Below are 16,037 nucleotides of genomic sequence, written 5' to 3'. Positions count from 1 at the left end.
CCAGTTAGTAGCCAACCTGTCATCTATCCATCTTCCCCTGTCCTCTGAGCTTTTGCAGACTAGTGTGCTGGCATCAGACTGCCCACCCACCCCTTGGGCATTTGAGCAGCCAACTGATGCCTAATCTTGCCTCTGCCTGTGTTTCACCTGGGGCAGGAGGGAAGCACACCATGGGGAGATCTGGCAACTTTAGCTGCATTGGCTGGAATTGGGCAAGACACCTGTCTCCTTTGGAGTTACACTGTCGCTTTAACCCTCCTCCTGGCCTCTTGACTGGCCCACTGGCTACCTGCCCTCCCTTTACCAACACGCCCACTCCTGGATTTCATCGTCAATCTGGGCTCTTCAGCTTTGAAGACTCTGTGTTGTCTCAATGAAGGCCACCACTCTAGTCTGGCGTTGCTGGGATGGCAGAGTTGTCAGTCAATCAGATTGGCCAGCAGCTCTCCAAGGTGGGCTGCCACCTTAGTCTCACAGAAAATTGAGTTCCCAGCATTAAGTTGCTCTGCAGCAATTGTCATTGTCATGGAAACACTCCCACCCTCACAGCTCCCTTGACTTTTTACTGGGAGACATGGGTAGGTGGTGTAAAATTCAGTCCATAGTTTCAAATGGAAGATTCGAGCAAAATTCTGGAAACCCTTTTTATTAGATAACTTCAATTGAACCGAAATAAAAATTCGCGCTCACATATTGTGCAATATATTTCATTAAGATTTGAAAGAAGACAGTTCTCCTCATAAATAGCATTGTTACACATATTTAATTGCGCTACTTAAATGTGAGTCCAGATGTAGGCTAGAGAAGGCTAAAATAATCTCACTAACATTGATGTATATCCTCCAGGCAAAGCACAGGAAATGGGTCTATAACAGTTAAATTCTTCACCCGCAGTTCTAACCTCACTTGATTTCTTACCTTTTCTAATATTTGTTATTTTTTCAAGAAATTCCTCCAGTAACTTAAAGTTTATTTTCGTTGCAAGAAATAGCCTGTGTCTGCCCCAACTCTGAAATTCACAATGGGAACTGATTTCCAGCACTCCTGCGGCAGTATCATCCCTAAACTCATTTGAACTGTTTATCAACGTATCTCTTTGATAGAATAACTTCAGTTTAAAGAGACATCAGTTGACAAGGTCTTTTAGAAATCAAGTTAACGCTTTCATCTTTCAATTTCAGAAACCATTTAATTCCAGCAAATGAAAACTCATTACCAATTTTCTATTCAGGTTGCATGTTAAATATTTGGTTTGCCCAGCAATGAAAACGATGTACTTTTGCAAAAATTTCATGGGAGCCTAAAGCACAGAATTTTAAAGGACCATGTGGACAGAGATGTTCAGTGGAATTGACGTTGGATATTTTTAAGCAAGGAGATAGAATAGATGAATTGAGCCAAATGCTATGCTGTGAACCATTTTTGTTCCAAACTGCAATGGTATTTAAAAAATAACAATTTACACAGTGTTAACAGATTGCAAATGGCTTATGGTTTCCTAATGTCCACTCCTTCATTTTTATTTTGCTACTCAACCGCAGATTTTCCCATGATATGTGCTATTTGCCAACCGCTAACGAGCTGTTCTCAAGCTTTTGTCAGAAAGTTAATGATCAGATATAAATATTTGTTCAAAAACATGTTTCCTTACTTTTAAGTTGCCCACTTGCCACAGAATGCAAAAAGACATCTTTTCCTGTAGACTGTAGCAATGTCACTTTAGCCACTGCCACAAGGCAATGCAGCAGTTATCTGTCCTTAATTTCCTGGCTGACTAAGTTAAGCATAAGAGAATTTCAGGCATGGACCTATATCCACCAGACCATACTGCAGACAAGTGTATCAATGCCATGCCCCATAAAACATGTCATTTGGTATAATTCACATTGTTGAAGCTTTAATAGTGAAGAGATGAATCACTCACCTGTAAAACTTGGCTTATTCATTGGTGGTTGGTTACACATTGGTGAGCGCCTGAATCATTAAAATAAATGCAGCAAGTTAGAATTCCAGTGACACCCTTACTGCCCTCACAGGTTAAGAGGCTCCAGACAAATGTCTGAGAAATATTGCCTTTTGCATACTAATATAAAAAAAATTGTGCCTAAAGAATCAAATGCAGGCAGTTGATATATCTAAAGATAACTAGTCAATCTTTACCTTTAAAAATGCTTCAATTCAAAAAGGTGTCGATTGTTTAATGTGTTTTAATTGTTGTTTTATAAGTTGTTAAACAATAACTGCTACATATTTTTAGGAAAAAAGTTGCTTGAAATAGGATAAATGTGATAATTATCCTTGCTCCGCATTGTTGGAAGTAAATAGAACAAGAGTACATTAGTTGAGTGCAAGATACATTATTCAAGTATTTACATTTTTTAAACTGATTTTCTGATGTGGTAAAGTTCTCATTTAAGAGCCCAGGACACGGTGTTTCATGTACTCAAGAGTCTCCATAGGAAACTCACATTTCTAATGGCTAAATGACATATGCTTACTTCAGAAGAGTATAATTGCTTGAAGAAATCTACTCGTTGCCTTCAGAAAATCAAATTGTTGATCCAGTATTTTGACCAGCAGGGGTCGCTATGGTACGTGATTATGTTCTGGCATTTCCAACATTTAACTTTACGTCATATATTTATGCCTCAGATATCTCAAAAATGGATAAATAGTCATATACAACTATACAGATGCTACTATGTGAAGTATACATTAATCAAAAATAAAATATGTTGCTGCTCTAATAATGAATTATAATGTCGTTCAACTCAGTTCTGGATAATCAGGCAGATCAAGTAAATCATTAAAAGTAATGTTGACTTCATATTATCGTGTAAAACAGGCACTTGTTAGTAGGCGATTTGCATATTTTCCAATTTTTTATTTCAATAGCTTCAATAAAACTAAATTGCAGAAAATGTGTGAAATGAGTTAATTCTGCCCTGGAACGATGTAGATATTGGTGAAAGAGTTAGGGCAATAGCTTGAGATGGCTAGTGAGGAAGTTTTCAAAATTGAGAGCAAATGTTCCCATTTTCTAACCAAGAGTTGAAGGATAAGGCAAAAATAGGAAGCCTATGTGCAAACATTAGAAAGTATTAATATCTCATTATTACTGAATCTTGCATTGTAGATCTACAATTACCCATTGTCCTAGCCATCGGATAGAAACTAGTTAGTGTTAAGCCCAGCTTGAAAGTTCGGAGCAGTTAATTGGTGATCCCAGCTTAGCACTTGCTCCTATGGTCTGCCTTTTTTTTTATTCATTCATTGCATGAGCACCTATGAGCCAGCATTTATGGGCAATTTCTAATTACCCAGAGGGCAGTTAAGAATCAGCCACGTACCTGTGGGCCTGGAGTCCCATATAGGCCAGGCCAGGTAAGGATAGCAGATTTCCATCTCTAAAGGACATCAGTGAACCAGATGGGTTTTTCAGACAATTGACAATGGATTCATGGGCATCATTAGTGTCTCAATTCCAAATTCTACCATCTGCTCTGGCGGGATTTGAACTCCAGTCACCAGAATATTACTGGCTAGCGATAATACCACCAGGCTGTTGCTTCCCCTATTGAACAGCTGTCACCAACATATGCCTCATGTGCAAGAATGACACACATCATCTATCCACATACCATAAGACATCTACCAGCCTCACCATATCCTCATGGCATATTTCCAATGCACTAGCAACATGATTCTGTACTTCATTTGCTGTCCCTTTGAAGCTCGTCAGCACCTTTTATTGGATAGTTGATTCCAGGACACTTCATGTGCAGGAACAGACACCCACCTCATGGATTCAATCAGGGTGCACCTCAAAGATCCTCATTTGCTCTCTTACTTTGCACTCAGTTGAGAATTTGGGGGAGGGTTTCTTCCTGTGAGCTCTAGAGCATAAATGCACATAATTTTTACAGTACTCACCTCATTAACTATGCACCGCCCCTCCACAGTGTTGTTCTCATGCTATCTTAAGCACACCAGCTGTAGATGCGTTAGCTGGGATCTTCTGGGATTCCTACCACTGACAATACTGCATACACCTCATGGTCTAACACTTGCACAACTGCAGGCATGGTGCAGACTCAATGGGCCAAAGGGCCTCTCCTGCACTGTATGATTCTGTGCAGAATCTTCCCTCAAACATTCTCAAATATTCTACCCCTACGAACCATTAAACCTGCAAGCCCACTTGTGACACCTCATCATTTCTGCCTCCACCTGGACCGCCATTAACAGTTGTAACAGCCACTTTCGTTTCACTCACTCCCAGCTCTTGTCCCACTGCAGAAGAAAACTGCCCACAATAAGGCAGAGGGGGGCAAGATGGTGACGGGTGTCAGATCCTCACCTGCTCGCCCCCTCCCTGCCTCCTAAAGTAGGCAAGGACAGTGGCCACTCATGTGGCGATGCCGAAACCTCCATGTCCTGGCAACCAAGTAAGATTTATTGTCAAGTGCTGTCTCGCTCATTACTACCAGTGTGATTGTAGTCTTAATGTGCCAAAGCTTCTATCCCTATTGTACAACTCATTCCATCGCTCGTCCCCTATAGGCACCAGTGGGATTCACACAGCCTCCATCATGAAGGAACTGCTCCTCCAGCCAACATGGCCTCTGTAACCTCTGGGGAAGAACCTACAATTCCTTCAGAGGATGCAATAGCAAGGCCATCTCTTGTATCCTGGGCCAGCTCAGACACCGATTGCTTGGCGGGTTCAGAGGCTAGATAAGAGTGAGAAGTGTATTCTGGTGGGCACATCACGGGCACATCCTGGCAGTTGATCGAGGAAGCAACGCTGCAGGTCGCCAACACGCAGCGATCACTGCGAGAGATCAGGCGGCTGTTCAGTCACAAGCAGGAGAGAACCACATCATCATAGCTGCGAATATCATGGTCAAAAATGCACAGGAAACTGGATGAAAGGGTGGACGAGTCCACCAGTGTTATCTGTTTTGTGCTCACTCCAACATATGCGTGTCCAGCTGTCTCTGTAGGCAGGTTGCTGCTTATCACAGAGAGGCAGGCCTAGCAGAATGCTCAATGGCTGCTGGAGATGCACACCACCGCATTAGCCACCAACAGCAAAGCAACAAGATGATGAGACAGAAACAGAAATTGCTGGAGAAACTCAGCAGGTTTGGCAGCATCTGTGGAGAGAAAGGCAAGTTAATGTTTCAGGTCCGGAGACCCTTCTTCAGTACAGACGATGAGACCCCTTGATCTCACTTCTTTCTCACAAGTTAAGGTGGTGCCAAAAGGTACCAGAGAAAGAACCAATCTGACAGGCCACTGAGACTCAGGACACTCCAGAGAAATACCCGACTCCTCCACCTCCACACAGCTTAACCTCAACCGAAAGGAGTTTCAAGCCAAGGAGGGTGAACCTACTTGTGGTCTGAATGGCTGTGCTCTCTAGCCACAAATACATCAGGATCATCTGCCCAAAACTCCAACGTCTGCTGGCTCCACTATAGGAAAAGATCCATCTACTCCAGCTGCAGGTCCCTGCATTGCATCGAGGTGTAGTAGGCAGGAAAAGAACAAAGGAGGTGATATCCTTTTTGATCAATGTCTTCATTTTCCTACATGGTACAATGCTGCAGCTGTCGCAGATCCTCACTGTCCATCACATCACTTCTTTGAACGCTGCAGTTGTCTGGACCACAATTTGGGAGGATTATGTGTCACACTGTACTGCACTGCAATGTACTCCCAGACCTAAGCAAGCATGGGAATCTCAAGTTGAAGGAACAGCTTATGGGCCTCAATATGCGCAGAGGAAGGAGATGTTACAGTGCACAGATACTGGGTCTGATGATGCTGCTCTGACCCCTACCTGTGTACAGTAGGTACTGCTGTGCACCTCAAATGCTTCAGATGAGATTGTTCTGTCACAATGCGCTGGGGCAGCCTCATTTAGCAGCATTATTGTGCCTTCACTCATCTGGTGGACATTCTGTTGAAGGCTGTGCATCTCTTGCACTTTCTTCACAGCATGAGAGCACCTTTTAGTTTGACAAAATCCTGTGTAAGAGATTAATATGCAAAATTAAAGCACATGGGATTGGGGAAAGTATATTAAGATGGATAGAAAACTGGTTGACAGACAGAAAACCAGAGTAGGAATTAATGGGTCCTCGTCAAATTGGCAGGCAGTAACTAGTGGGGTGCCACAAGGATCGGTGCTACGATCCTGGCTATTCACAATATATATTACTGACTTGGATGAGGGAGCTAAATGTAAAATCTCAAAGTTTTCAGCTGATACCAAGTCGGGCGGGAGGGGGGGAACTATGTCAAGGATGTAGAGATCCTTCAGCATGATTTGGTCAGTTTGGGTGAGTGGGCAAATCAATGGCAGATGCAGTATAATTTGGATAAGTGTGAGGCTATTCACTTTGAAAGCTAAAACAAGGCAGCAGATTACTACCTGAATGGCTGTAAACTGGGAGAAGAGAGTGTGCAGCAGGACCTGGTTGTCCGGTGCACCAGTCACTGAAGGTAAGCATGCGGGTGCAGTAGGCGGTAAAGAAAGCAAATGGTATGTTGGCCCTCATTGCGAGAGGTTTCAATACAGGAGCAGTGACGTGTTGTTGCAGTTATACAGTGCCTTGGTGAGGCCACTCCTGGAATATTGTTTGCAGTTTTGGTCTCTTTTTCTGAAGAAGGATGGTTTTGCTCACATTGGAATGCAGCGAAGGTTTACCAGGCTAATTCGGGGGATGGCAGGTCTGACATATGAGGAGAGATTGACTAGGTTGGGATTGGCCTGAACTCCAGCGAAAACAATGAGGGCGGAGTCCCATAAAGACTTATAAAATTCTAACAGGGTTGGATGGGGTAAATGCCGGGAGGATGTTCCCGATGGTGGGTGTGTCCAGAACCAGGGGTCACAGTCTGAGGATTCGGGGTATACCATTTAGGATGGAGATGAGGCGACATTTCTTCACCCAGAGAGTGGTGAGCCTGTGGGATTCATTACCACAGGTTGTAGCTGATGCCAAAACAATGAATGTATTCAAGAGGCAATTAGATATAGCACTTGGGGTGAATGGGAAGAATGCAGGAGTAGCCTATTGAGTGGGCAATTAACCATGATCGTGAAAAATGGCGAAGCAGGCTCGAAGGTCTGAATGGACTCCTCCTGCTCCTATGTTTCTATGTAACCCTAAGGCAGGAGTGCCACTCACTTCCATGGCAAAGATTCAAAAGTGGAGCGAAGCAAAAGAATGAGAACTCTCAGAAGGAAGCGGGTAGGCTACAAAATATAATTACTACCGTAATAGGGTGAAACAGTGCAGTGTTTCCTTTAAGGTCAACTTGGAGACAGTTCTCCATGGCAAACCATCTAAAGATTGCAAAGTTTTGATCCACCAAAGAAATTAACCGGTATCATTAGCAACATGATGCCATCTTAATCTTTACATTGCTCTCAGGACTCATCCATTCTGTTACTCATGGTCCAGGTATGACAGCAGCTACTGAAATATTCTCCAGATCTGTGGCATTTTCAGTCTGCTCTCTTCCAGCCTGTCACAGCTGACTCACAACTCATATCTCTCTGCTTAATGACACCTTGATCACAGCATTGTTAAAAAAAGCTGCATATTATACACAGTGATAAGGCAATTTTGACTTTCCATGGCAGATTAGACTTGTATTATATCTGAGGGCATAATGTATGGTGAACTTTTAATTAGTTAGCTGTGCTTGATGAATCAAACAATCAGCTTCTATATTAGAACATTCTTTAACATCAGATCTGAAAGCCAAAAAAGTTATTCAACACCAATGTAACTTACTTGCTACTGGATGCTCGTTCTTGCAAGTTGGTTAGAGTAGCAAAATTGTTCCTTACAGTGCGCAGGCTTGCTAGCACCTATAAATATATAATTATGAATGTATGTACTAATAAAAGAAAGACATCACATATAACATTTTAAAACATGGGTTCACTTCACTTTACAATCTTTAGGAGTTTCCTCAAATGATCATAAATCAGTCCTACTCAGTAAATTCAGCATTTGCTGAAGGGAATAACTCAGAAACACACTTTCTAACCTTAATATAGTGCAACAATGTGATATGCTAAATGGATATACCAGCAACGCATTTAGTCAAACCTGTTCTGCTTAAACCAAAAAGTAATCTTGCTATAAACTGAAATCCATCAAACTCTAGAAGAATAAACCACTAACCTATTAACTGTAAAATTTGGCAAGAGGAATGTCTTTGTCTGGATGAGCTGTTTGCAATTTACTTGCCTTTCTTTACCCATTTATGTACAGATTAGGTAAGGTATTGGGATCTGATGGCTGTGCAAGAAAGGAAAATTTCCTTCTGTCACTGCTAAGTGGAAATTCTGTGTAAATAAATTGGAAAACAAGCGACTGATACTGATTAAATAAGACTTTTGTGTAAAATGGATGCATGGATTTTCTCACTAACCACTGGCTTCTCTCCAACTTGTGCTACATCACCAAATTAACTGTACATGTCCTACTGAATACAAAATGCATTTAAATTTGTTCTTATTCACATTAAATCAATGCAAGACTGATATCAGTCATCAGAAAGTGTGCAACTCCACCCACTTTTGACTTCATGACAGTTAATGTTTCACAAAACATATATTAAACCCACACAATATTATAACCCAAACAAAACACTAACATGAAAAAACTGGTTATTTTATGTAACCAGACAAACACCTGAAATAAACCTTCCGATGACAAATTGGAACCTCAATTGAGAAATATTATACCCTGTCGTCTAATTTGGAATTGCTAGAAAAATATTCTCTGCAATACTCAACACTCACTGAAGGTACTTAATCATTTGCTCCCAAAGACTGCTTATTAAGTGATTCAGCTGAGTGACTTAAACCCATGTGAAACATAACATAACATAACTTACCTGTGCAAAGGGGGTCACTATTAGGTCATCTCCATGGCTGCAAAATATGAATAGATTAATCGTTATAATTTACCTTTTATCAAAATAGATTGCAGCTATTAAATAATATTTGCGCTAAGCATAACATATAGAACAATTACTCATTTAAATACTTCTAATTTTCCATGAAATATTATGTGAAATATTAATTCATACAATCTGGCAATTGAACCGCAGTCCCAGAAACTCTAAAACACCTTGCTTCGCTGGCAATCTGAACTCAGCTGATGGGTATATATGCTTTAATATCTTATTTTCAGCACATTCAATCATAAAAGAACGGTTTACGGGGGAAGCTGCGATGCTTGTGGCACAATTCCATAAGAGCAGAAAACGTAGAAGCTGAATTAGGCCACTCAGCCTATCAAATTTGCTGTGCCATTCAAAAAGATTATGACTGATCTGATAATCCTCTATTCCACTTTCCTGTCTTTTCTTCACAATCTTTGATTCCCCTCTTGATTTTTATATGCAGAGGGCGGTGCATGCTTGGAACAAGCTGCCAGAGAAGGTCGTGGAAGCTGGTATAATTACAAAATTTTAAAGGTATCTAGATGGGTATATGATTAGGAAGGGTTTAGAGCGATATGGTCCAAATGCTGGTAAATGGGAATAGATCAGTTTAGGACATCTGGTCAGTGCAGACAGCTGGACCAGATTTATCCTGTCAAGCTGCCTAGAGTTTTATAGGTTTCAATAAGGTTGCCTCTCATTCTTCAAAACTCTAATGAGTACAACTCCTTATCAGAAAATCCCACTGTGCTCAATCTAGTGAACCTTATCTGGATTACCTCCTAATGCCAGTATACATTTCCTAAGATAAGGAGACCAAAACTGTGCATAATATTCTAGCTGTGGGCTAATTAGTGCCTTGTATAGTTTTTGGCAATATTTTCCTCTTTTTATACTGCTTTGCCTTTGAAATAAACATTCCATTTACTTTCCCTATAATGTGCTGAACTTGAATGCTAACTTTTTGCAATTTATGTATGACTTTGTTCTCAAGTTGCACCGTGCTGCAGTTTACTGCAGCCTTTTTTTCCATTTAAATAATGGCCAGTTCCTCCAATCCTCCTGCCAAAGTGCACAACTTCACATTTTCCCCACTGACAAAGTGGAATACCAAGGCATGTACCATCTGCAAGATACACTGCAGAAATTCACCAAGGATCCATAAACAACATCTTTCAAATTCATGACCACTTCCTCAGAAAAGGACAAGGCAGCAGATATATGGGAAGCCACCATCTGAGAGATCCTCTCCAAGACACTTAGTATCCTAACTTGGAAACAGATCATCATTTCTTTTCTTGTTGCTCGGTCAAAATCCTGGAATTCCCTACCCAAGGGCATTGTGGGTCTATAACAGCACATGGACTGCAACAAGACAGTTCACCACCACCTTCTCAAGGGAACCAAGGGTAGGCAATAAGTGCTGGCTCATATTTCATGAATGGATGAAAATTATAAGTGTATGCTCTATTTGCCAAGTTTTTGCCCACTAACTTAACCCATCCAGATCCCTTTGTAGACTCTGTCTATAATTCCCATGAGTTGTGTTCCCACTGATTTTTGAGCAATCTGCAAACTTGGCTTCAGTGCATTTACTTCTTTCATTCAAGTCATTAGTGTGTATTCCAAATAATTGTGATTCCATCAGCTCTATCACTGATCCCTGTGGCACTGCACTAGTTGCATCCATTACTCCAACTCTCTGTCTTCTCTTAATTAGCCAACCTCGATCCATGCTGATCAACTACACCAACATAATGGGCTTATATCTTATTAAGTAGGTTTATGTGCAGTATCTTACCAATGCCTGTTGTTGATCTAAATACATTACATTCACTTAATCTACTTGTTACCTCCTCAGGTAATTGTAGTAAATTTGTAAAGCATGATTTTCCTTCATGAAGAGAAGAAATGGATCAGTGATTAGTACTCGTGGCTCAGTGGTTAGCAGTACTGCCTCACAGCTCCACCGACCCGAGTTTGATTCCAGCCTTGGGCAACAGTCTGTACAGAGTCTGCATGTTCTCCTTGTGTCTGCATGCGTTTCCTTCCACAGTCCAAAGATGTATAGGTTAGGTGGATTGGCCACGCCAAATTGCCCATAGTGTCCTGGGATGTGCAGGCTAGGTGGGTTGGTCATGGGAACAGCAGGGTTACAGGGATAGAGGGGGTCTGGGTGGGATGCTCTTTGGAGGGTCAGTGTGAACGTGATGGGCTGAATGACCTGCTTCTACACTGTCAGGAGTCTATGAAGAGATGCTGACTTTATTTGATTGTGTTGTGTATTTCTAAATGCTCTGGATTATATCCTTTCTAAATGACAGATGTTAAACTAACTGGGCTATAATTACCTGTTTTCTTTTGGCGTTCCTCATTTAACATAAAAGGTGTTACACTGGCAGTTTTCCAATTTGCTGGGGCTTTTCCAAAATCTAAGAATTCCAGAGAGAATATGACCAATGTATCCACTATCTCTTGTGGCTACTTTCTTTAATATCACAAGAGGAAAATCAGTTAGGTCGATAGATGTATCAGTGTTTATTTTGCTAGTACTTTTTCACTCATAACATTCATTGCATTTATTTCCTCTCTCTTACCCCTTGATTATGCTAGAAGTTATTACCACTGTGAAAATTGATTAAAAGTATTTGCCATTTTTTTGACTCCTTATTATAATTTCCCAGCCTCATTCTCTATGTTCTCTCCAGCCTCTCTCTTGCCTTTCATATCTTTAAAGAAGCTCTCAACTTCAGTTTTTATATGAATTACTAATTATCCCTCAAAACCTATTTTTCACTTTTTAAAACATCTTTTGTTAATTTTTAAGATTTTCCCCATAGAACATAGAACATTACAGCACAGTACAGGCCCTTCGGCCCTCGATGTTGTGCCGACCTGTCATACCGATCTCAAGCCCATCTAACCTACACTATCCCATGTACGTCCATATGCTTATCCAATGATGACTTAAATGTACCTAAAGTTGGCGAATCTACTAACGTTACAGGCAAAGCGTTCCATTCCCTTACTACTCTCTGAGTAAAGAAACTACCTCTGACATCTGTCCTATATCTTTCACCCCTCAATTTAAAGCTGTGCCCCCTCGTGCTCGCCATCACCATCCTAGGAAAAAGGCTCTCCCTATCCAACCCTCTGATTATTTTATATGTTTCAATCCTCTAGTTTATCACAAATCTTTGCCACATTGCTTTTTATCCTCTCATTTTGATACAATCCTTAACTTCCTTGGTTAACCATGGTTGGTTTATCCCCTTCCATTGTTCTAGTTGTAAACATTAATATTCTGATCATTTTAGTACATATTCAGATCATGATAGGCAAGCTGCATTAAAAAGATGCGTGTTGCAGAAAACCGACATTCCTTAATTTTTCAGAACAGGTAAAATGGCAACTTGTACCAGGCTGTTCTATGAACTGGTGACTTAGTTTCTATTGGAGCAAAACTATATCATAAAGTTAGTCACTGCATTATTTAAGTTTCTCTTTCTTACGCTATTTTTCCAACCTTTACTTAATACAAACTATTAACAGTTAAACCAAATTGTTTAAACATTCAAAATTGGAGGAAGAAAAGTAAGCATGAACTTATAATAGATTTAAATGTTATTATTCTATATTTATTTACATTTTTACATAATACTATATCATTTTGAAGCTATTATTTTGTACATTGTCTGTTTTCATAGTAGAACTAGTGGCCAGAAAGAGTCCAGTAATCTCCATATCTTTAATATGAAACATTCACAAATGTACATGACACCCTGTTCTAGGTCAAAACATCGTTTCACTGTTAAATGTTATTTCCTTTTGAAGTTCGCATCCAAGATATTGCGTGAAGCTTGCTGAGAATTAATTCAGGCATATGAAGCTACAGCTGCCACTTTTCAAGGAACACAATGGCGTTTTTATATCTATAAAATCCTGATTTCAGAATGAGTGAATAACATCACTGCAACAGGATGAATCATCAAACCATGTTGAAAAGTTGGCATCAATGAGATTTCTATTTTTCTTTCAAGCTTTTGCAACTTGTACTGGGACATATTGTACAAACAGATATATTCAAAAGTCAATTAATTGCATGCATTTAAATTATTTGACCATTCTTGTTAAATTATATTACATATATTAATGCTGAAAGAGTTGGAGATTGTACGAGGGACAAGGCTGAATGGAGAACAAACACTGGTGTCTATCAAAGAGGTCAAAGGTCTCTTTCTGTCCTCTCAGTTCTATGCATGTTATTCTCTCGGTTTAATGGTCAATGCTGCAGTGACAATGTTCACCAATGATCTTTGAAGAAAGCTGCCTCCAAAGATCCAGTGATCTCTGTGCTGTGTTCCCAGCAATACTCTGATATTAAATCAAGAGGGTCCCTAGCGTTTGATAACAGTGACATCACAAACCAAGCTAAGTTGAATTAAAATTCCTACAAAGAGCAAAATAAATGATCGGGAGATACACATGGGACGAGGACAGAAGCTGAAATATCACAACCATGCTTCCTAAAATTTAAATATGCACTCGTTTTATATCATAATGGAGACATTTGACATTTCACAAACAGAAAAGGGCTTTTTTTAAAGCAACACTGTATCTGTTCAGTATTCATTATGAACTTTGTACACTGTTAAAGAGCCAGTTATTCCAAATTCAATAAGGCACAACCTGTTCATGGATTTTTACAGTGAATATAAAAGGAAACATTTTTGTCAGCTCAGTGATTTCTAATTGAATGCAGAATGCTAGGTCTTCAATAGCGCAAAATGTGGTGAAACTGTGCATCACTGAGAACAATTTCTGGATTTCTGCATTTAATTGTTTGCACTTGGACTCAAGAAGGTGCTGTCAGTTTCAGTTTCAGTGCTGCAATGAAGGCAAACTTTGTTATTAATAACACAAGTTGCAGGCCAATGTAATACAGGGTTATTGGTTTTCTTTCAGATGGTCTGCAAGTGATATGGCATTCATGACATCTGGATATTGTCGAGGGACGGTCTTGACCTTTGATACAAAACCCATCGCATTTCACTTCTGTTCTCAAAATACCAGGGGTGCTCAAGCAGGCCCATTTTTGACATTTTGTTATTGGAATGAGGCAGTAACCTCCTGCACTGAATAAAAGTAAGCACTGTTACAAAGTCCCCATAATCACAGCGTGCCACGCACAGATCATCTGTGCCCACAGATATATAACTTTCATAAACAGAAATGCATCCTGCATTAGCATCAAGTCCCAGCTGAATTGCTGTTCTTTATATTTTAACACTTGCACTATCTCCAACTCAGTTGCCAGAGCCATCATTTCATACTGTCCGATACCTCTTCTGAGTATGGGTGATGCTAAGAGCTGAAATAAGGAGCTGTGTTATCTTAAAAGTCTCAGGCAACAAACATCAAACTGACACACTGCACATGGCACCTTGCCCAGTGAGAGATACCATTGATGCATTTTCCTGCCCTGCTTTAAAAATTGATAAATGGCAGCATCAAGGGTACGTGTGTGATGACTCCAGTGAAGAGGAATGTGATCTGAGCAAAATTTATTCTAAACATAGCCAGGGCCAAAAGATACACTGACTTTGAGTAATAGGTTATTATTGTTTTGGCCAACTTGAGAAGGAAAAATTGTCAAAACATGTTATCCAACAAATCACCCTTCTAGCCATCAATGTGAGAAATATATTTTTGTGAATATCATTTACATTATGCCCTTTCAAATGAAAAATATAAAGGACAAATCAGTTATTACTGTTATCTTCTTCAAAGTCGTGTCTGCAATTACATTGTGAAAATCCAGTTTGATTTCATGACTAAAGGGACATTTGTTGTATATATTTTCAGTAAAAACAAAGTTACATTTTTTATGATATACATGATTCCTATTACTCAAGGTACTTTGAGTAAAAATGTAGCTCTGCAGGAACAACATTGTTAAAGTTCATGTCCCAGACAATATTACATGCAGTGCAAAGAGAACATGTTTCTAAGCACCTGTCAGTTAATGCTGGGAGGAATGGGTAGAACGTAGATTGGATTCAATATTAAAAATTATAAAATGATCTTACTGAATAGTGGAGCTCACTTACTCCTATTTCTGGTGCTCACAGTGTAAAAAGACTTCTCTGTCCAAAATCAGATGTGGGCAAACTCTTGGGATGCATAATAAAGAATAACCAAATCAGATCTACTGTCGTGCTGGATAATGAAATTGAATTCGATACATGAATTCTGATAATAAATCTAAGAATTTGTAGACTGACAAAGAAAACTGTGAATAGCAAACAGGCTCATTAATACACGCCAGAGAAAGGAACCTTACCACTCCTACCCAGTGTAGTTAACATCCTTTGGGGTCCTCCAGCATTTGATTGACTGGTGACCTGTGAGCGATGTGTGAGCTTCTACATCCTAGCCTGTCCAACCATTCCTTATGAGATATCCTGCCCATTCAATTATTAGCCCAGTAAACTTTCTCTGAACTGTTTCCAATGCATTCACATCCTTCTTTAAATAAGCAGACCAATAATACATTATTGAGGCCATATCTGAAAAACAATGTCCTGTAAATACTGAACTGTAACTTTTCTGTTTGGTATTCAATCTCCCTTGTTAAACATTTCTATTAGCTTTCCTAATTATTTGCTGTACTTGCACACTAACATCGAGTGACTCATGTACTAGGACATTCAAGCTGCTTTGCAATGTCTCACCATTTAGATTCATATATATATATATATATATATATATCTTTTATACTTCCTGCTATAATTGAAAAATTCACATTTTCCATATTATATTGCACTTGCCTAATCTTCTCTCACTGGAAGGGTGCCACAGGGGTCAGTGCTGGGACCCTAGCTGTTGACAAAATATGATAATGATTTGTATAAAGGAACAATTTACTTTCCTACTATTTTTGTATCGTCAACAACTTTAACTACCATATTTTCTGTCCCTTCATCTAAGTCATGTATATAAATTGCCTTCTGATTTAATGAAAGAATTAACAATTTATCATTTTAGATTCTCTTGAA

At 39.7% G+C, this 16,037-nt stretch overlaps 1 protein-coding gene across 9 annotated transcripts in view; it reads right to left on the bottom strand.

Moving 5' to 3' along the window:
• pde4d (phosphodiesterase 4D, cAMP-specific) overlaps positions 1 to 16,037 on the bottom strand; it is a 1,334,021-nt gene that overhangs the window by 216,093 nt on the left and 1,101,891 nt on the right. For all 9 annotated transcript variants that reach the window (XM_048534576.2, XM_059648315.1, XM_048534564.2 and 6 more), the window contains 3 exons: positions 8,929 to 8,965; positions 7,815 to 7,891; positions 1,925 to 1,974 (listed from right to left, as the gene is read on the bottom strand). In XM_048534576.2, the coding sequence (XP_048390533.1) occupies positions 1,925 to 1,974; positions 7,815 to 7,891; positions 8,929 to 8,965 (164 nt within the window). The remainder of the gene's footprint in view (positions 1 to 1,924; positions 1,975 to 7,814; positions 7,892 to 8,928; positions 8,966 to 16,037) is intronic.

The sequence above is a fragment of the Stegostoma tigrinum genome, chromosome 1 (assembly GCF_030684315.1).
Source record: "Stegostoma tigrinum isolate sSteTig4 chromosome 1, sSteTig4.hap1, whole genome shotgun sequence".
Classification (NCBI taxonomy): Eukaryota; Metazoa; Chordata; class Chondrichthyes; order Orectolobiformes; family Stegostomatidae; genus Stegostoma; species Stegostoma tigrinum.
This window is presented reverse-complemented; position numbering and strand designations above follow the sequence as displayed.